The 22,366-nt window shown below is 39.6% G+C and overlaps 1 protein-coding gene across 5 annotated transcripts in view; it reads right to left on the bottom strand.

The window, feature by feature from the left end:
• The window catches only part of cep104 (centrosomal protein 104), a 38,012-nt gene that overhangs the window by 5,482 nt on the left and 10,164 nt on the right, over window positions 1–22,366 (bottom strand). For all 5 annotated transcript variants that reach the window (XM_040048014.1, XM_040048018.1, XM_040048017.1 and 2 more), the window contains 13 exons: window positions 22,053–22,280; window positions 20,990–21,205; window positions 19,920–20,087; window positions 17,139–17,312; window positions 13,492–13,668; window positions 8,836–9,036; window positions 6,351–6,446; window positions 5,982–6,069; window positions 4,800–4,872; window positions 4,481–4,589; window positions 4,195–4,333; window positions 2,262–2,329; window positions 14–101 (listed from right to left, as the gene is read on the bottom strand). In XM_040048014.1, coding sequence (XP_039903948.1) covers window positions 14–101; window positions 2,262–2,329; window positions 4,195–4,333; window positions 4,481–4,589; window positions 4,800–4,872; window positions 5,982–6,069; window positions 6,351–6,446; window positions 8,836–9,036; window positions 13,492–13,668; window positions 17,139–17,312; window positions 19,920–20,087; window positions 20,990–21,205; window positions 22,053–22,280 — 1,825 coding nt within the window. The remainder of the gene's footprint in view (window positions 1–13; window positions 102–2,261; window positions 2,330–4,194; window positions 4,334–4,480; window positions 4,590–4,799; window positions 4,873–5,981; window positions 6,070–6,350; window positions 6,447–8,835; window positions 9,037–13,491; window positions 13,669–17,138; window positions 17,313–19,919; window positions 20,088–20,989; window positions 21,206–22,052; window positions 22,281–22,366) is intronic.

The following is a 22,366-nucleotide window of genomic DNA, read 5'->3' as shown; positions in this document are numbered from 1 at the left end:
ATGAATGCTTTACCTTGTGCTGGCTGGGTTCTTTGGGATGCCGCAGTCCTGCGTGAGTTTTGTTTACAGCCCTCCCTGCCCATGAGGTGAGCCTTCCAGGCCTGGAACAGGGACAAAGTAGCTCAGTGAGTTTGCTCCTCTCCCAGGCACTTTCACGACTGCGACAACCATGGGGTTACTGTAGGCCCAGTCAAGGCCTAAATGGCTGCCCTCCCTACCTACTAACACTGCAGTCTTTCATTGGGCTTACAGCCTCTCCTCCAGCAAAGAGAGTGCAACTTTCTGTAAGTTTTTTCTCCCTTATGTGAGGGCGTGAAGTGAGAAACTGCATGCAGTGAGTCAAACTTTTAATGAGAGCACAAACGCATCGCAGGAAAGGCTCAATAATACTTTGCATGTGTCACCATAAAGTTGGAAAAAACGATGTGTATAATCTATATCTCATGTTTTGTTTAGGCTGCAAGTGATTTTTAAGGATTAAGAAGTTTAATCAATAATTATTCTTGTGATTCTTTGTCTTTTCTGAATCGTTCTTAACCCATATTTTGTCATACCAACAGGACTAAATGGATATTATTAAATACACCTGACAAGCAAGCTGTACTTATGTCATTAATATTATTACAGTTAAAAAATATTTAGTGAAAACTCTGAAACCTCTTTCCTCATTCTAGTAATTCCATTTCATTTAGAGACCTTCTTTGTCTCTTTTTACTTTGACTTCAGATTGTCAGTATGTACTGAGGAGGGAAGTTAGTCACTGTAGTGTGCAGTAAAGCATCATTCTTTGGCAATGTGCCTTTCTACATAGAATATTAATGAAAGGAAAGGATATTTGTAAACAAAGGGCGATCGAGTCAAACTGTTGCATTTATCCATATATAAAAAGGACCATTACTACATTATGTTTACAACTTTGCTTTAGTTACATTTCCTTTTTTTTCCTTGGAAAAAATTAAACATCTGCTCTACAGATTCTGCCAAGGGAAATTAAGTAATATATGACATCCACAAACTTTCCCAACAGTCACACCTTTAGGTCTTTATGCCCTGGTCTATTAAGTGTCTCAACAATGTTGCTGCTAACTGAGGCAGGCGGGGCGAGCACACTTGCAGGAAGACCTGTGTCTTTGAAACATGAGTTGCATGATTCATTAGGCCCCACAAAGACACAAACCAGAACGAAAGATGAATGAAACGGAGAACCAAGCGTTGCGTCTCCTTGTGAGACAGAGAATCTTGTTCGCTCCGTATCCACTTTCACCTTCCCAGACACACCAAAGAGAAGCATGGATGGCTGTGCGACTCCAAAAGCACTGAAATACGAGCACTGCTTGTTAAAGATGACACAAAACTATTATCCCTGTGTTTATATTACATTCAACAACTTCTATTCAAATGTGTATTCAAGGTTTATTTATATTTCCCATTTGACGCAGTGACTGTCAAATCTTGAATAGAAACAAACGGGATGAAACTTTACCTACATAATACCGAGCTGTGAACTGCGTCAGCAGCCAAACTGCCGCTGTTTCAAATAAAATGTGGTCTATTTTGCAATTGTAGGAAGATGAGATGTGTTCATTGTCTATGTGTGAATGTGTTTCTAATCCACGCTGTAGGTATTATTAATCTCTGGTTCTCGTCCACAGGGCATCTTTGTTTTGTATCCCTCCTCTCGCCCTTCCCTAAGTCTTGTTCTGCCGGGGTTTACTTCCTGGGAAAAGGGAATTTTTTTCTTCCCACTGTTGCCAAGTACTTGCTCAAAGGAAGTCATCTGAGTGTTGGGGTTTCTCTGTATTATTGTTTACCTTACAATATAACTTGCAGCTTTGCAGTGACTGCTGTTGTGATTTGGTCGTATACAAATAAAATTAATTAAACTGAATAATCTGTATCCGGTTAAGTTTTATCTATGAGCAGCTAATCAGAATCTTTTGTCTTTAGTTCTTCTGAGACTAGCAGGAATGTGAGGAATGTGATTGTACTTTCTTCATCTTCTCAGTGAAACAGCCCATTAAGAACAAAGGCTTTGCTTTCTTTGAAGTCCTTAAAGGTCAACATTAGCTGTGCTTTACTTCAACACCTGTTTGCTGCTAAAGCCTCGTTTGTGAAAGGCTTCTCTGTTTTATTATATGTGAAGCATTTCTACTTCTGCTTCTGACAAAGAAGATTTCTGCATATGCCAATAAATCAATGGTGAAACTTGTTGCCATTATTTCATAATTAACTAACTGACTTGTGCAAGTACACAGTCTCACCTCCTCTCCGGGCATGAAGTTGTTGTGACACAGAGGACAGTGGTTGGAGCCTTTACCCAAAACGGGGGCTGAAACACAAAGATGACACCTTCAAGTCAGCTCTTACAGAATTACAGAAAAGTTCCCATGAATGAGTTTACAGTACTGAAAGAAATCTGCTTCAAACAAAACACAGCTTTGAGCACTGGGTCTATTGTGGGAAACGTATGCTTACGCACAAGTGAAAGTTTCGTTTATCTGCCTAACCAACAGGAACTACTGTAAACAAAAGGCTTGCCGTGTCAATTACTCATGGAACATTTGAAGAAGTAGTGTAAGCCTTGCAGTGTTTTATTGCAGAATATTGAAGATGCTGGCTTTGTGAACATGTGTAAATGCGATGGAGCAACGGTACCCAACTATGAAAAGAGAGGTTACAAACTCTCAGACGGAACGGTTCAGTAATTTGAGTCAAACGCAATCAAAGAAATGTACAACCACAGGGTGCTAAACCCAAAGTCAGTGGAAGAAACCCAGAGAAAATCGAGTTAAAACCAGGAGGAAAAGTACACGAGGGGAAGCAGGTTTATCTATAGGGGAATAATTAATCACTATTTCAGGAAGTATGCCTTCTGAAACTAATAAAATGCTGAAATCTGACATGGGAAATTTTTGCAGTAAAATAAGGAAGGGAAAATCCCAACACAGACATGGATTAAGAGAAACGTAACTAAAGGATAACTAAATAGCTAAGTTACTGTAAAACTGCAAAAAACAAAAACAAAAACAAAAAACAAGGAAGCTGTGGAGCTGGCTGCTTTGCAGACCTGATGTTGCAGGCCTACGAGAGACTGATCATTCACTCCAAATGATATGCAGCCAAATAGTCAAGACTTTATTTGCATGCTAGTTTGCTTGTCATGTTTCGGCTGTGTGCAGGCAGGAATTGGACCCAAACGCAAACTCACGAGAAACGGGATTGAACTCAAAATGGCAGCTTTTTATTACCGTGAACGGTATGATATGGCCCAGCCCTAGACCCAAGGGAAGCGAAACTCAATACATTCACGTAGGACACAGACCTTCAAAGTAAAACAGGAAATGTAACATAGACGCAGACTTGACTAGGGGAGACAGAGCAACTAAGAAACACAGAGAACAATAACAGGGAGACACAGAGGGCGGCTAACTAAATACTCAGAAAACTAAAGAGAATACAAGAAAGCCAAACTAAGACACTAGACTAAAGAATAAACTGGGGCAACAAAGAGAACTAAGATCATAATACAAAAACTCAGACACAAGAAACTCAAAACACTGGGTCACCGACCCAGGACCGTGACAGTGCTCCAGGATTACAGAGTTAAAAATGTAAATAATGATGTAAATAAATAAATAAATAAATAGTACATTTACAGAGAGCATGCAGCTCAGTAGAAATCTTCTTTTAGTGTGTATTAGTTATTATTATTATTGGACCTCACCTCCTGTCGCCTGGCTAACACCTGACTAACAAATCCAGGGTAATATACAAGGTTAGGAAAATGAAATGTTTTTAGAATGTAAATGTTTTGCTTTTGTTTTTATCAGGTCAAATCTTTGAACTGTTTTTTTCTTCCCAGTTTATTATTTCATGTAGTTAAACCAAAATAGATCCAACCTTGAATTACCAAAGATTAAAAAATAGCTGCATTATATATTGTGGAACTGCTGCCTTATTACTATTATTGGATATTCACTGGTTCAGTTTTGATTTTATGAAATTGTCATTCGCTGTCATGTACAGTTTTTTTTCTCAGTTACACTCATATAAGTGAGGCCTACCATGCACAGATCAAGCTCTCACAATCATTCCTGCCTACCATTTTGCCACCTAATAATGAAAGTGATAACAGAGAAATATAAAAAAAACCGAGTCAGTTTCCTGCTGCATGGAAAATCAGAGAGAACTCACGATTGCAGCCAGGACCCTGAGCGTGGTGAACCAGGTCCTCGCTGGCCACAGCCTCTGAGCAGAGTGGGCACTGGCTGAATTTGGACCTGTTTTCACATTCACCCAGTAGGTGCTCCGTAAGGCTGGCTATTTCAACTACCTGTGAACACAATGCAAAGCTATACTCAATCAACTTGGTAATGCAGAACAGACACTTTCAGCACCTGGATCTAACTCTTTGACTTCAGCTCTATAACAGAAGTGAAAACCTAGTGAGAAAAATAAATAAAAAAAACTAGCAGTCTACCTGTCGACATTCGTCACAGCGCTGCAACATCGGACAATGTTTCCAGTAGTGAAGGTCCAATCCGTCTTCTGTGAAAGACTCGTCTTTTTTACCGCAGAATATACACAAGCTACAACAGAGTGTAAAGTTAGAGGATCAAATGGTACCAAAGTTTACCATAGGACAATTACTGAACACAACATGAACGATAAATGAATACCTCGACTGGAAAAAGCAGTGAATACACACTAAAAACTAAAACTCTCAAAAATAAAGGCCATTTGATTCATATATATATATATATATATATATATAGCTTACAGGATTTTAAGGAACATACTTGTCCAGACAGTTGATTGATTGTTGGACATCACAACTTTCCATCCTCTTGTTCTGGGACCCTTTTGTGACAGCTGGAAATTAATAAGACAGTTATCTGTAACAGCCAGCACTACTGAATCAAAACCCATATTGTAATTCAGAATTTGCATGACTGATGTGTTATTCTATTAACCCTACAATGCCCTTTGTAACGTATTTGATACATGAGTTTCTGAGACCTCTATCTCATCAACATGATCAATACTTGCCATAATTTCAAAATGTTATGGACAAAACTATTTTTTTTGTCTAAAATTAACATTGTTGTTAACAAAAACGCCCAATCTATTAAATGTGATGCAAAAAATATATAATAAATATATAATAAAAATATATCATACACAACATGATATGCAAAAAAAAATGTGGATTTTGTTATAAGGGTTAATAAACATCTCAGTTGCAAAAAATCCTAATTTTCTGGCTATTTTTTGATGGGGTGGGTCTTACAGGGTTAACAGACCTTTGTGTTTCTACACACTTTAACAAACCCTACCTGTCAAATTTTAAAGCTATTCAAGCAAAGGTAATGCTCACACATGCTGATATCAGTTTTTTTGCACCATTATTTCTGTATCTAAAGGCACAGCTGAAGTACTGGGGTAATAGGTCATACATAATTTAGTCAAGTGCGTGAGGGACACACTTTAGGTCTCTATCTCAAAATCTGTCAGCGGTATAACAATTAGATTATAAATTCTGAGGCCGTAGATGCCGTCTGCATACTGTTGTTATATGATGTCTTTTTTTCACATATAACAATAAACTTGAATATAAACACTTTTTCTTTTCATTTTTAAGCTCTCATGTCTATAAGACCATTGATCTGATTATCGTAGTCTTATGATACACAGTAAACCACATAAATGGAAATCTGTGTTACAAATTTCAATCCCCTCAAAGTCCTCAAAATTGTTCTTTTGTCAAAATTGCTGGAGGGTCAGGTAAATTACAGCTCAACATAAAGGTGACTTGAAAACACCTTTCCACCTACTGTTTGCATATGAGCAGGGCCTATTTCAAAACACTGAGCTTATCGGCACATCCTTGTCAGCACATAGAAACAAATTTCCCTTTTGTGCACTGCCTCAGACCTGCAGATGTGAGTAGGAACTGAAGTGTGATTTATGTAGGTACATACTTCCTTTGCCAGCTTTCTGGGAATCTTTCTCAGCTTTGTGAACTTCTCGTTTGGCTATTTGTCCTTTGGTGCTTTCATTGCCTCTCTCCTTTACAAGCAGACAAAATATATATATTTATATATATATATATATGTGTGTAAGAACAGTCAACGTCAAAAAGCAAAGTTCCAAAAAACAAGACATGCAATCATTCGCCTTTAATTGAGACAGGGCATAAAGGGAGGCTATAATGTGTAAGTGTTATATGCATGTGAATTACTTGGTGTGTGACCACCTACGGGGTAAAAATACAGTCTAGAGTCATAAATAGAAATTAACAGTTGTTATGAGATGTGATATCATTGCAGACTGATGACAGCGCAACATACTGTGATCTCTTTTAAGGCAGCCAGCTGCTCCTGAAGAGAGTGGATCTCCTCCTTCTCCTTCTGTCCGTCCGGCTGACCCCCACTTTTCTTTAAAGTCTAGGAGAAGGTGGCATGCCATTAGTCCATTTCATATTCAGTTCTCTACCATGCTTACCTTCTATCAACTCATTTTCATTCTGTAATTGTTAGCTTTTTACACATTATTACCCTTCATTTCTTATGTTATGGCATCTCTTGTTATTAAGGTCTAGAATTAAGGTTACACAAACCTAAAGCTCTTCAGACTGAGGCTTTAGGTGCTATTTTACATAGCCATTCAAATTCTGGGGTAGTTTTAATATTCTTTTTCTTTTGTGCCTGTCCCATTTGGTTCTTTAGCCGTCAGAATTGTTGTCTGAAGACCAACAAGGATACTCAATGGATTTACTTTGCCAAATGGATCATCACGGCCTTGCCGTATTGGTCCATTAGATCAACCTTTGTTGTTATTATTTATTTTATTTTATTTTCAGTTGTTACAGATGGGACAGACATGACTGAGGGATAGGAAAGGGAGAAAGAAAGATGAAGGAAAAGAAAAACAGAAGGGAAGAAGGACAGTGAGAAAGGGCACTTAAAAAGAGAAAGAAGAGAAAAAAAAATGTCCTGGATCACCTGTTGAGAGAAAAAGAAGAGAAAACAAGCAAAAAAAAACAGAGCAACATACTAAACACAACACCATCACGTTAATCTAGCTAAGTGTAAACAGCAGTAAATACTAAATATTGAATGTTGTTATGTAGCAAGCAGGACCGACAGCGCATAATGTGCTTGGAAATAGCAGCCAATAAAGGTGTAGTTTATGTCTATGAACAGTGAACACCCGTGTGCACACCTGTGTGGCTCAGCGCGCTTGTATTCAAAAGGTTTCCCCATGTAATGGTCTGCTAGAGGGTGTAGAGAGCCATAGCCCCGTCCCCCAGGGCATGAAGCAGGCATGGAGGAGATCCAGGCTCCAGACATCCAGAGGCCCCAGAGTGCGAGAGGGGCATCCGTGCCACCCTCCTGGGAAGAGCTGAAGAGAGCCCCAGATGAGGGGTCACCCAGTAGCCACGGAGCAGAAGCCAGAGGGGGCTGCAGTGGCATGCCCGCCGGCTCTGCCGGCAGCCAGCTGTGCCAGAGTGAACCGAGCCGCAGGCCCAGAAGCCGGAGGCCCGAGGGCCCCCTTTGCCCCGGAAGAGGCCTGACCGAGCAACAGGCACCAGGCAACGCCAAGTAGTCACCGGGAGTGAGCTAGTACATACCTGAGCGCCCAGCCCCGGACACCAAGAACCACCAACGCACCGACCCCTGAGGGCATCAGTTACCGGCAGACACAAACATGCATTCCCACCCTCATGCACACATATACAAATACTCAGCACTCACCCAACATAGGGATAGACATACATGGACACTGTACACACAATCACACTCCCCAAACAAACTCTATACCCCAGGTCCAGGTACCCTCACCCCTGGAGGGGGAAACGGCACCTAGACCCAGGAGATGTTACCCTTTCCCCCAGGGGTGGAGGCAAGCAGATCGCCCCAGGCTCCGCAGCTGCAGGGAGGCCCCGCATCCCAGATCCCAATCGGACGGCCAACACCTCCTCCCAGCCCCCCCGCCCCGATGTCCAGCAGAGAACAGGGGTGTGTGAAGACCCCAAACCTCCCTCCTCTCGCTCATGTGTAGTGTTGCTGCGTGTTGTTCTAAGGTGCATTTAAAACACGGGAGAGCATGGTGCTGCTGCCAGAGAGCAGCAGGTGTTAGCACGGCCCCTCCCGAGAACCCTCAATATCTACATGGATTTAAAATTGAGAGGTGGGCACCGGCACCAGAGGTGGGGTTGAATACAGACCGTCCACTGGACACCGTTAACGTGCCCACCCTCAAGGCCCTATATGTATGTCTTATGAGACAGAAGGGACAGGGGGGTGCCTCCCCTGCACCCTGGTGACACACCCGCACCCCAAGGCCCTAATTGTGTGGGTGGGTGTGTTGGAGCGGGAAGAGGGAGGCAGCCAGGGATGGGGAGGAAAAGAAGGGAGGAGCAAGATGCCCCTCCCTGGGGCCAGCTCCCCCGCTGACCCCAGTAGGCACCCCCGTCCTTCGGCACCCACCAAGGCAAGGGAGCCCGGGCCCATCTTACGGCAGCAGCCCCACAGGACCCGGGGCAGCCCACCCGACCCCACCGCAGAGGAAACTGTACCCACCCTAACATTCAATCATCTCCCAGACTGCACAAGACAGTAGACACCCAGGTTAAGTTTATTCTCCACCTCTCCTATACTCTCCCCCACCTGCAGAGTGGACTCCTGCAAGGATGGAACAAACTCCCCGTCAGTTGAAGAGCCCCCTAGTTAGGCCGATGCGCCAGAGGCCCCCTTCTCTTTTTTTAAGAAGAGAAGATACCAAGTATAAGATAAAAATTTAATACCAGCAATGGGGAAAAGAAACACTTGCCTGAGTCTCTACCAGCTTTCCGTCAATCTTGGCAAAGCCATCAAAGAGGTTTTTGTAGAGGAAGTTCTTTCGGACTGCAGCATCGTTGGGTGGAAGGTAGCTTAGGACGGCACTTCTCTCCTTTTGGTACACAGATAAGATGATTCGCACTGCCAGCTCTCGAACTGTTGATGCGCTGTGCGCCAATGCCGCTGTACAGAACTAACAGGGAACAACAGGGTTTCCACAAACATGAAAAGGTCTATATTATTATTATTCCATTTCTAATCCAAAATATGCCAAAAAAAATTATATAATACACTGAGGTTGAAATATTTAGGGATAATTAGGGATCATCACTTGAGCGACAAACGACAGTCCATTTATGTGCTGACGTCACAGTTACAATTCGGATTTGAAAAACTATGTGAAAAATCTTTAAGCTGCATTTTTCCAAGCTAAAAACAAAAAGCCAACAGCAAAGTGCTCAAAACAGTCCAGACTATACCATTTAAAATAGCTAACGTCAGCTATCAACATGCTTACAGACTGGCACAATGAACCATATATAATATCCATTTGGGTGGTCAGTGTTTTTGTTTTAAGACATACCAGATTTCCAGAAATACTAAAAGTACCACACAGCAACACCAATGTCCAGTTTAGTACGTCCAGTCCAATGAGCTATCATTTAGACGAGTGAAATCCTAGTATTTTATTTGCTTGTTACTTAGAACATACAGTCAGTTGGTGCAGTTTAATAAACCAAGCCTGCTATCATTAGTTGTTAAATTACTACTGTAACCTGAATATGATCATTTTTGGTTAAAAAAGAAAGAAAAATATGAAAATGAGGTATCAAAATGTCCATAAAACAGTGTGTTGTCACTGTGGCTACATCCATCTTTTGTATACAGTCTACATGCAAAACACTACAGGACAATGTTTGCATATTTGGAAGTGCGGAAGACAGTGGATGGATGGATGAACAGACAGACGTGGGCTAAGAGAAAATCATTTAAAATCTGATTACTGACCTTCTACAAGCTTACCTTGTTAACTGTTTCAAACCTGATTTCTTTGGGAATATATTACATCTAAGAACCAAAAAAGACTTTGTGCATTACCCCTTTCCTTCTACCATTAAACCTTTATACTGGAACACATACTTCTAAATGATATCTAAATGTATTCACAAAATTTAATAAATGAAAAACTCATCTGATTTGGAAAACCACCCCCTTTAACAAACTAAAGAGAACTTGTTCGATCGATATCTGCAACAGATTCCGTCATCTATCTTTAAACATTTTTAGCATTTGAAAGGCACCTCAGGAGATACACACCTTTTGTTTTTCTTAGAAAGGCCACGGATGTGTTAAGCTACATCCATATTTACTTACACTCTACAGTATCCGATTTATGCCCAGTTTAGCTTCATGTACAACGTTGTTGAGAGTCCTTTCAGAGGAGTGACACTCATAATATAAAATGAACTTATTATCCAGCATAATTGCTGTGAAGAGAGGGATGATAGAAAGGCCATCCTGCCAGTGGAGGACATTAACATTGAGAAGTAAAGTGTGTACAAAGGCCACCCATCCCTTGCTCAACCGGCTCAGGGACAGCATGCCATTATTCTCTGTTGTATCTTCCAACCATTTCTCATTTTAATTATAGGAAATTCAATCACCCCCTTTTTCACTCTGGCTTCCACCTCAGAGTAGATCACCCTAGTAACAGTGGAAGAAAAAGGAAATATGTTAGCTAAACCGTAGCTGAGCTGTCGAGGGGGACAGTCACAGGAGCCCAAAGACACGATAAACTAGAACTACTATCTAAGGGCCGTGAACACGTGAAGGTGTGGTTAACAGTAACATGTATGGAAGGCTTTGAATGGAAATAATATGTGGGGATTAAACATGTTTGTAATTTTTGTGAAATATGCTCACATTCCAAAAAATGATTCTTCACGCTCAATAAACTTGCAATAAAATTCTGAGTAAAATGCTACTGAAATATACATAGTCAAATATGTATTTATTCAAAGTTTTACTCATTATGGAAAATGTGCTTAGTATGAACTGAATGTATACCAATCAAGTAAATTTCATTTGACCAGATTTCATTAAATCTCACATTTTACGCTGTTGATGTAACAGAATTGAAAAACTTCCATGAATGAGGATGGAGTTTTCTTTGCTCCTGAGCTGTGGCCTTAAAAAGTATTCTGAACTACTACAACAGTGAAGTTGACCTTAGCATGACCTTATCACTTCAAAGTCTGTCATAGTCAGTATCTGGGGTTTTTCCAACTGAAAATGACCTTGATATTCAACTGTCATCAGTTCATCCTTCATGTGAATTGAGCACTTGTGCTCGTGTCTTTTTAAAGGGAAAAAACATTTTAGGTGCTTCATCTGCCACATTCATTCAATTCAGTAACTTACCTAGCTGCTAGAGCAAATCAAATGAACATAGATAAGCTATGTATGTTTAGCAGTATCATTCAGATCTTTCTCCCTAAGTGTGACAGAAATACGATAACATGGGAAAGTACAGTACTGCAAGGAACGCTCACATGCGCAGTCACCACAATGATGATACGGGCTCAGCTTTGTGGTTTGTCATGATTGCTTTTGTACCCTCAGGAAGAGTGTAGCAGTTCTGTGTTTGCGCAACAGGGATAATTCAAGCAGCCAGCCTGAACACTCTATTCTTTCAAAAAGAAAGTTGCATTACTTATTGTTATGTATCAGACTGAAACTAAACCAAACCATTTCTATTTTTCTGTCTTCACCGTGAGAAATATTAACACCTCTGTTGCAATTTCTCTGATGATGGTTTGTTAAAAGTGCCCGATGTTAACAAGAAGAAGTCTGTGGGTAAAACAGCTCTAAATCTGATTAGCAAGGTGGATTAAGGGATATTGAAGGGAAAGATCGGGGACAAGGCAACTAAGTAATAAAACTAACTGGCAATTCATAAATTTCTCATTGACTTTCAGTTTAAACATGCTGTCTGCTCGTGTTTTACATGAAAGCAGAAAGTGTGACAGTCAGGAAAGAAGCGCAGCGGTCCTGTTACATCTCAATTCAGGCAGAAAATATTTTCCAAGCAAACACATGTGGCAGTCAATACAAAAAAGGGTCCGGAGCTATGCAAGCATGCCCAAGCATGCAAACACAGTCCGCGCAGTTCCACCTATGTGGCTTTGGCTTCAATAGGCGGAGAAACTCAGAGGACAAACCTAACAATTTGCTCAAGACTAGGGCTGAATTGGGAGTGGGACGGGGCGGCGTGTGCGCGCGCGGGGGGGGGTAAAGTAGGAGTGGTTAAAAATTACACACATTTTTAACAGATTCATAAAATCCTTTCCATGAATCCAAGAGCACCTTAAGTTTACTTCATATCTGAGTTCACACACTGGTTGGAAAAGCACCAGATTGCAAATGCATGCTTTTCTCTCTCGTATTTTGACTCACTCAGCTAATTTAAAAGACCAGGATGTCTTGGAGAAACATGATAATAATGACACGAGGGAAGAAAAAAAACTTTTGGAATGAGACACCTGCCATAAGTGTCTTGATGTAATCTCTAATCTCAGCCTCAAAGCTGGTCCAATATGATAAAACACTATGTTAAACTGCACAGTGGACATACATCTGAACATTAAGAAATTTTCACATTTCAGCACCGGCGGTGGTACACGTACATCACAAATTCTGCAGTTTTTGCACAGTTTGTGAGCCTTTACCACGAGGTGCACACAGAAAAACGAAATCACTAAATACCTTGTTCATATTCGGAGTTTTCCTCAACAGAAATCCTTTAGCTAAATTAATAAAACTGACCTCATGTTATATGTGTCCCTAGACATACTGTCAATCTACCGAACAGCACATACTGTAATACTGCAAGACTGTGGCTTTTTCTTTTACTGTTGCCAGAATAAGTTAATAAAATTGAGAGTAACATTAATTTGAAAGTGACGCATGTCTGAACAAATGACTAAAGCCAGCAGCATTACATGTACTGGTTCTCAAAAAGGTTTCGGAGAGGAGTACGAGACAGTTTGTTGGCCTGCTTCAGTTTAACAGTTGGATAGTTTGCACATAGATATTAGGTCACTGCTGGAAACCAAAGGAGTGCAGGAGACGTTAAAGAGGGTGCCAGCAGTGACAACATTGACTCAGCTGACTGGACATTACTGAGGGCCTGTTTACGTAAATGGATGGCCACAGAAGGACTGGGAGGGACTGCTGCTTTTCTGTAAAGTCGCACCATAACTACTGACCCAAATTTAACAGAAAGTCAGCTTATAGGATCTTTCCTTATCCTTTTCTACTTTGAAGTGGAATGACACAGATTTCCATATTTTATATAGTTTATATAGTACATATCATGCTGTAGTTGCTCTTTCTGGAAAGGAATTAACTATGAATTGAAACACTGCCTTAAAGAAAAACAGCAGTCAATTGTTTAATTATTTATCTGTGAATGTGTATCTTTTTATTTGAGCTTTTGAAATGTTTAATCATTTAAACAAAGTTTGTCCTACTTGACCTAGTAGGCTTTATTTAATTGCACACCCAAAGAAAACACATTAGTACATTCATATTTATAAGTGACATAATTATCACACCAAACATATTTATTATGGTTCAGGTTGTTTACCGTCATGACATTTTCCAGGGTGAAGCCAGAGTTTTCTGTACCAAATTCAATGAGCAGTTTCTCGAGTAGCTCAGCCCGACTCTCAGCCAGGCGAGAGGGAAAGTTGGATTTGAAGGGTTTCACCAGCTCACCAGGGATCATCTGCAGGGCCCTGACATCCTTCAGAACAGCAATTTCCTACATGAGGGACAAGAGAAATAGACAGCAAGTTTTAAGGGGGCGTAAATCACGCAATGTATTTGTAGACTTGCACCTGCAAGTCTTGTAGACTTGTAGTACAGAAGTAATGCAAGTGCTATGTACCTCAAACAAATTACAGTGTATGCTTGTGATGCTGCACACGGTAATTTGTCATTCAACATTGGCCTCTGGCATAGGCACAAGTCATGACAGAAAATACAAGCTGACAATCGGAGTAAGACTGAAGAAGGGTCTTAGAAAACCCTGTCATTGTTTTAACCACATCAGGTGAGTGGAATGTATGTTGGAAATATAGGAAGACACGCAGAAAAGAAGTGTGCAACTGGCCCTCGACACACAAAGAACCATTCAATCAGTCCCTGAGTCAAGCTCTGAACACAATCCAGCAGATAGAGGGGCTGCGAGCTTAAGTCTGTGAGCTACTGAGCGAAAGGGCACCCACCCTTTCTTACTCAACACACGCCCATCCATGAGCACACAGGAACGAATTTGATTAACCAAATACACAAATATACAGTGTACGTCATCTGTCCATCCAGCAGCCAAGAAACATTTTCTTCTTTCAACCCAAAAGTCCAAATGAAAGCGTGCTTGTGCAATAAAGAGAATTTCATAGTTGAATTACAGTTAAAACAGAATAACTGACATCAAATGATTATTGTGCTGCATTATGTTTTGTTATCTTGTTTGTTATCTTGCACCAGTACAGAGCACAAATTATACCTACCTATACCACTCCACTTTGGTAATGAAATCACACAAGTGGTGACTTCAGCGTCTGGGGCCTGTCTGAAGGTTGTGCAGTTTGTCGCAACACCTCAAGACACTTCCTTACTCGCCTTCTGTTTCTAGCTATCTAAAATGCAAAACTCCCCATAATTAAATTTATTTATAATTGACTGCTTTGCACAGATTCAAATTTGCCAAAGATTGCTTTGCATTTGCAAGTAACTCTTTCTAGCACCTAAAAGAAAGCAAGTTTTCTTCAACCAGTAATACTTGCTTTCATTCAGTGGGTGATTTACAAGACTCTATGCACTCTTGCGAAAAATACACTCTTGCTGCTTCCATAGCAAGAAGCTAAGTGTCCGGTGCTGCTAATCAAAGGCATTTAATGACTAATTGATTAACATCATCATCAGAAAGTGTGAGCACCTCGATAAAGCCAGATATTTTTGTGGTTTGTTGATCTGGAGCATTCGGGTGTGTTAATACAATGCCACAATATTCCCAGCAAAGTTACCAAAAGCTCAGACCATGCACTGCTCAGAAAAAATGAACAAAAAAAGCAATGAATAAATAAATAAACAAGAGATAGATTATTCAGACTTTACAGGCCTAATTTAAATGTTCATGACAGTACAATTAGAAAAAGCTAACCGTGAGCTAATGATTTAATGTCATAGAGATCTCTTTTAAATATAACTTGTAAGCGATCGTTTAGCCTCCATTTGAGCACACAGACCTATCTTAACGGTTGTCGATTTACATGTCAGTGCATGTGCACTAAGTATATTTAGCAGTTAATCAGTTTAATAATAAACCTGTGAGAACACTGCAATACTTTCCCTGAACAGTGCTGCCATCAGACACACCTGATTTATCACTGCATCACTGTTTCCATTTCTTAGTCTTGCAATAATCACTTTAACACTTAAAGTTACAGCATGTAAGAGCCGAAGCGTTTCACTAACTCAATGCCATTCAGCATTTTAAGAGTATGTCTTCTTTCTTTTTGTAGTGTTTAGGCACTGCTGACGTGTACACACGGAGCTTAGTAGTTTCTACTCATTTCCTGACCACTAATATTACGTGATGCAAGTTTATACGTTAATGTCAAATCATCACTACATGAATAGTTCAAGTCTCTCCATCCATGTCTACATCAACCGGGTTTATAAACAAACAAACCAATAAATAAATGCACAGCTTGCATCTCAAAGCCAAGCCAGGAGCTACAAAGAACCTGTAAGAAGGAATGTTGTCCTGCGTGCTACGTAGTGCATGCTTCAAGTCCACAATCAGTCACCACACCTTACATTAATTATGCATGAAACTGCTACAAAGAACCTGTAAGAAGGAATGTTGTCCTGCGTGCTACGTAGTGCATGCTTCAAGTCCACAATCAGTCACCACACCTTACATTAATTATGCATTAAACTGCTTTGTCCATTGTCTTCTTTTTATGAATGCCTTTAGAAATATTGGACAGATTAGTCATGGCTGGAGTTTCCAATGCTTAGAAAAATTAACTGGACTAACTAGACCTAAGTGTTGCTATGATGTTTTACCACTTTGCCTTTCCTTTTTTTCTCCTCAGTTTAAGTTTCATAGAAGTCATCTTCCACACTCCTAATAGTATTTCTACTTAAGGGGATAACTAATAATTATTTTAAGAAGCATTTTGATATATTTACCAGTATTTAGCCCCAACTTTAAAGTGACATTCTAAGAAAACATCATTTGTTCATTTTTACGCTGGAATAAGGACCTTGGATGTTTATGCACAAAGAACAGAAAATATTATACTTTGGAACAACCAATCCAGTTTTAGGGAGATGAAACAGCATATTGTGCTAAAAATGGTGCCTCAATCCAGATATACAGAGGCATCACACAAAAGTAATACTTTTTGGAGGAGCACTGGGAGGAAAGTTGGATTGAGTTTTGCACATGTTGGAACTCTTCGGTGTCTTTGATTATTGTGTAGTATTTATTAATACTAATTTGAAAATAACTTTGAATGCAGACTCATGGTGGCTGCCTAAATGAGAAATAAGCAAAGATTTTTACCATTGTGTCATTGTGTGGGAAATTTAGTACTCAACAGGGAAAGCTGTTTAGCTTTAACAAATCCCAGCTATAACATTAGACTGCCATATTTTCTTTATGTACCGTAATTATAAATGGAAAAAGCATGACCTAACTCAAGATGTGACGTTTCAACACACCCACATGCTACTCCTACTGCAGAATATTTTAGTGCTGGCTCACTCTACCATTGTTGTTTGGTTGGATATCAAAGCAAAACTTGGAATTTACCATTAACCTACCAACAACACAAGCATGGGAATAATGTGAGATGACTCATCAAAAGATTCTGAGAATCTGTAGAAATCTCTGTGTAACTTCTAGCTTCACTGTTGAGCAGCTACAATGTCATACCAGACAAGAATAGGGCATTCCTCTGGTGTAAAAACTGTGTAAAACTATGCATGCCAAAGGTTGTTACTGCTGGCATTCTTTTTCTCCAAGTTCACCAGTTCATCCTGTGAGTTAGGTGACTTTTTTTGTTTGAATGAATCATAGGTCAGTTGGTTTTTCTAACATATCATAAATAAAGGCTTTCACTTAGCAAACACACAATAAAAAGAAGATGGGAGAGAGCAGGGTGACACAAAAGACCAAAAGGTTGATGAATAGTGTTGGGTCTAACTGTACAATACCTGTATGAAGGCAGAAACTGTGGCCCGAACGCGAGTAGTGGAGTCTCCGGTCCTGGCAAGCAGATTAGGAAAGGTCTGCTCCAAGCAGTGGGTCACCTCAGCTCGGCCCAGCCCTACACCTGGGATCAGCTGGCTTAGCATTAGCCGCAGCAGCTTCAGCGAGGCATGGAGAACCTAAAGCAAGATCCTTTTGTAATGAAACTTAAAACTTGGTGCTCTTTCTAAAATCTTACTACAATGGTAGCACCATATGTACTCATATATCTCTGTATGGACCTACCGCCTCCCACCAATTAATGAGCAGACACAGTTATTAACATCTATGTTTGATATCTTTTCTCTTTTTGTTTTTTAAAAATATCTTAAAGAGGTCTGAGAGAGACACTGATGCTAAAATCCTCATAAAGAAGAAGAAAAGCCGCAAATTAAGGCTGTAAAAGAAAAAATATTCCAAATTAAGCAGAGTAAAGGTAGTGGAAGATTAAATTAAATTTAAAGTAAATTTTGATCAGATTTATATGTTAAATTAATAAATAGTCAGTATGATTGACATTTTAAAAGTAATAAAAGTTATGCATTTTGCACTAGTGTATGTACTTGAAGACCTAATCGCTGCTCATACATTTGTAATTTATCCCTTGCAACAGCTAAAATAAAATAAAAAATCTGATGCGCAACACAGGTCCTACCATTACACAAAAAAGTCGACCCTAATGGCCTAAATAATCGACATCCCATCTCAAAAATGCCCTGCTTATCAAAAGCCCTTAGATTCCTTTATAAGTGCTGAACTGTGACTGTACCTGAATTTTAACATCAGAACAGTCAGAATTTAAATCATGCCACAGTACAACGAACCTTAATAACCATCAGTATTGTGCTACACTTTTCGTACAGTTAACATTTCATTCAGTAGATCATGGCATTCTGATTGAAAAGTTATGCTCAGTCAGTTTACATGAAAAGTCGTTTTTATGGCAGTCTTTCTCATAGAACTCTGAAAGGAGTCTTCAGATTTTTCAGGTTAGTCCATTTTTCCTTACTATAGGTGTTACACAGGGATCCAGTCTTATATACCTCTTCTGTTTATGCCATATACTATCTCTGCTACCTATAGCAGCAGAGCTAGTATGCATAAACTACCATGCTTATAGAGTTTTTAAAAAAATTATTATGCCACTGACTATTGCAAAACTACAGTCTGCTTTTGATACATTTCCAAAAACAACTAGTCAATCATAAGCTGGGAGAGCTGAACTGGATCTAAACTCTGCTAAAACTGAGTGTGATCTATTCACAAGATTAGGTAAAAGTAAAGAGCCTTTGGTTTATATTCCAACCCTTCATCATCAGAAATACTTTGGACTTTTTTAATGCTCTTTCTCTTCTCTATAAAATCACTATACAGTAAAAGGTTTTGTCTGTACTTGTTTATAGTGACACTGCATTGTAATAAAAAAGTGTGATGGTACTCCTTATCTAAGAGAAAAGAGCAGCATTGCATGTTTATTTACCAAAAGCTCTGCAAAGATTTGCTTACATCTGCCTAATTTGGATGTCAGGTTTCTAAAATTAGCCATTCGCCTTATTCACAGCTGAACAAACTGGTTTTAAATACATTAGAACATTGTATTAGATCTTTTAGAATTTGCATAAATATTGCCTGGGCACTGTGAGTGCCAACGTCTATTTAGCATATACATTTTATTCAATTCCACAATCGTGTATAAATTTAGGACAAAAAGTATGCAAATGTGTGTTTGGTTAATTGTCTTTGTTGTAACAATCCTTCTTGGCAATAAATCTTATACCATTTATTTATAAGCCTGTTTAAAATAGAAAAAAATAGAATAGTCCTTTACTGTGATTTAACATGTACAACAAAATTGTGGCATTTCCCTGAAACAGTGCCACATTTTGCTTTTATTAAATATCACTATTAGCAATTAATTAAAAAGAAAAAAAGAACACTTACCTTTCTGTTGAAACAGACATTTCCTTGGCCTTACTGCGTCTCTCAAATAATTTAGATTGTGATGGTATGTCTATATTAAACTTGTGAATTTAAATTTATGAAAGTGTTTCTGTTCTTCACTTTTCTCAAAAAAGGTCAATCAGAGGGGGGTTCTCAAATTTTGGCTAGTGTTTTTCTTGCATCACTGCTCTGTTTGGCTGGGCCGAAGGACTCATACACACCCACAGATACACACAAAACTGAAAGCCCAGGACAAGATTGGAAGTAAAGCCACTATAAATGACAGCAAAATTCATGGCATTGCTTACATGGCACTCGAGTATCATCTTTTAGCTTAAATGAAAGGTTCTCCCTACATCAATAAACCTGCTCTTACAAGATTTCTGCAACAACTACCCAAGGTTAGATTCAGAACCAGGATATAATAATATTTAATAGAAACCAAGGTTGTTAAGCGTGAATTAAACAAGCCCATTTCTACGCAGTATATTAACCAGTTAACATCTTAATGGAGTATTCTGTGCATCAAAGTGACTAGGAATTATTGCAGCCAAGCCTTTTTCATCCATTTTTACCATTCCACGCAGAAGGATTACAAAGCCATCCTTGTCAACTCTATTTGTTTAAAGAAGCTAGCTCTGGGAGGCTGCATGTGGTACAGGGGGAACATTGTTCAGGGGGTGGCTGTATAAGCGGGTGCTGATTTTTAACAACACGTATGTTAGCACTGCTTGAAACCTATGTAGTATGTGTTAATTGGGCTTATTTTTATGTTAAGATGAATTTCTTTTGAGGAAATGACTCACAGATGTGACTTTATCCAAGAGGGCTTTTTTGACGAGGAACACAGCAGCTCTTATCATGTTCCTCAGCTCTTCCTTGGGGGTGGTGGGAGAGACCTCCAAAAGCTTCTTATACACAGAAAGCAGGGCGTCCACTCTGTAACACCAGGTTTTAGAATATACCCCCGCCACCTGGGAGTGAATGGCAGCAGATTTACCAAGAGGATGAGAATATACATATTAGTTACATTGGTATTGTAGCATGTGGAAATAAAAGTGTGTGGTATATGCTGTGAGATTTAAATGCAGCAAATACTCCAAAGGCATTCACTTATTAATTTAAAACAACTTTTTAAAAGGAAATGCCAGCTATTTGTTGCATGGTCATTCGAACAGTGATGAACTATAATTATAGTTAGTGTGCTAATAGCATCTGTATAAAATAGGCTATTTAAGTGTTTTCAAAAGAGTTCAAAATTTGTTTTTCCTATTATACTTATTTTTTTAACTCGAAGAGTACTTACATTATCCAGTGTTAAAAATAAGCCAACAGTTAGTTGGGTTTTCCCTCAAATACACATTGAAATCTCTCTGACTGGGCTACTTACAAAACTGACTAAATACTAAAAGCTGACAGGTTTTATTTTCGCACTGACAGTAAGAAAGTAAAGTACTCCAGTGACATAAAATAACACAACGCTCTAGGTTTGTTTTTCTTCTCAGTTTTTGAAATACACTATGACTTTAACTGACTTCATACACCCACTATGACCTTGGAACTGGCTTAACAACAACCGGAAAAAGCACAATAACAATAATAATTACTTTTTTAAAACTACTTCTGTTCATTTCGGTATGTACCCAAGGACAATACCCATGATTTTTTGCCAAAATTGTTGAAAACAGAAGCAACTGATTTGTGCCAAAAAAAGGTCAATGCCTTTGCTACACAAAGAGAAATTGTGCTTATGAGTGTAGTCACTCCCAGAGGCCCACTGAGATCCTGACATGTAGAAATATAAACACAGCGCAAAGTTAACAGCTATCGCTGGCCTAGCTGGCTGTTTGTTTCACATATGTTTATCTTTTCTTACCAGGCTTTCTCCAAAGACCTCTATTGAAAGACCAGCCTCTCTCAGCACCTTCTCTGTCAGGGGTTCTGGTTCTCCACTCATTTCAGTGCTCTGTGGAGTCCTTTGCACTTCTGATATCGGGGAGTGCTCCTCCGCAGGGCTCTGAGTGGCCTCCAGTGGCTGATCTTTCCTCTGAAGGGCTGGCAGCGGCCTTTCGTCGTAAGGCACACTGGTAACCTGTCACCAGAAGAAAGCAGAAACTGAAAAAATATTGACACCACATGCTGAAGAAAATATAATGTATATTATATTTTCTTACTACGGCGGTTTGATTTTGCTATACTGTTTAATGTCTCAGCATCCAAAATTAGAGATGGAAAGTTTAGAGATGGAAAGTTTAGAGATGGAAAGTTTAGAGAAAGCTGATCTGCATTTTCCCTTCTGAGAAATACTTTTGAAAAATTGATTACCTCTGCTCTTTCACTAACTCTCACTAACATTCATCTAGTGAAAAGGTCAATCATTCAACATAAGGATGACAATGAATATTGAACCCTCTCTGTTCAAGCCAAACTTCCAGCCAGCCGAGCAGAGTACTGTCTCCGGTGCCCCTGGGCCAACTGGCACACTGCTGCCTAGTGCAAGGCTCAAAGCCCTGCCTTGAGGCCAGGTTGGGAGCCGCTGCAGTCAGCCAACTGTTGCACGCTTTTAATTAAATAGTGAAACCTAAACCTGCACTAGGGGTAGTCTTAGTAGGTGGTGAGTAAAGCACAAAGGACCCCACTGGTCATAATCTCCTTGTGTGCCCTGGGTTTCAACACTACACAGGAGACTTTTTCTTAAGGTGCTTTCCTATTATTATTTTTTTATAATAACACAGGAGTTCATGGAATTCAGAACAATGTGCACAACTGGACCAATAAAAAAATCTTTGTGTTTATAATCAGGGAAGATTGTCATGTCTAAATAAGCACTGCTTATTTAGAAAAACTGTTGTTTTGATTATAAAGTATGTTTGAGATGGACACGTTTCATGCATTATTTCTATAACATCTAAACACATTTGATACAGGAAGATGCTTACATCGATTTTGAGTACAGCAGCAGGCGTACAAGGTGTGTCAGGTTGGCTGCTCAGGTTGGATGTGATAGATTCTTCAGCTAATTGTTGGTTTTTATGAATGTCTGGATTTTTCCCTTTGCTGATTGTGTCTGTGGATACAAGAGGCTTGGTATAGACTGAAGAACGACCTGGAGAAGACAGAACAGGAGGAGAGTACTGGGCCAGGGTTGATTCTGCTGCCCTCGTGACCTGGTGACATGGAAAGATAGAATAACAGAGATCATTTTAGATCAAAAAGAGCCATGAATAATGCAAGATTTCCCCCGCATATTTTC

The sequence above is a fragment of the Simochromis diagramma genome, unplaced genomic scaffold (assembly GCF_900408965.1).
Source record: "Simochromis diagramma unplaced genomic scaffold, fSimDia1.1 OVJJ01000387.1, whole genome shotgun sequence".
Classification (NCBI taxonomy): domain Eukaryota; kingdom Metazoa; phylum Chordata; class Actinopteri; order Cichliformes; family Cichlidae; genus Simochromis; species Simochromis diagramma.
Note: the sequence above shows the minus strand (reverse complement) of the source record. Positions and strands in the feature narration are given on the sequence as shown.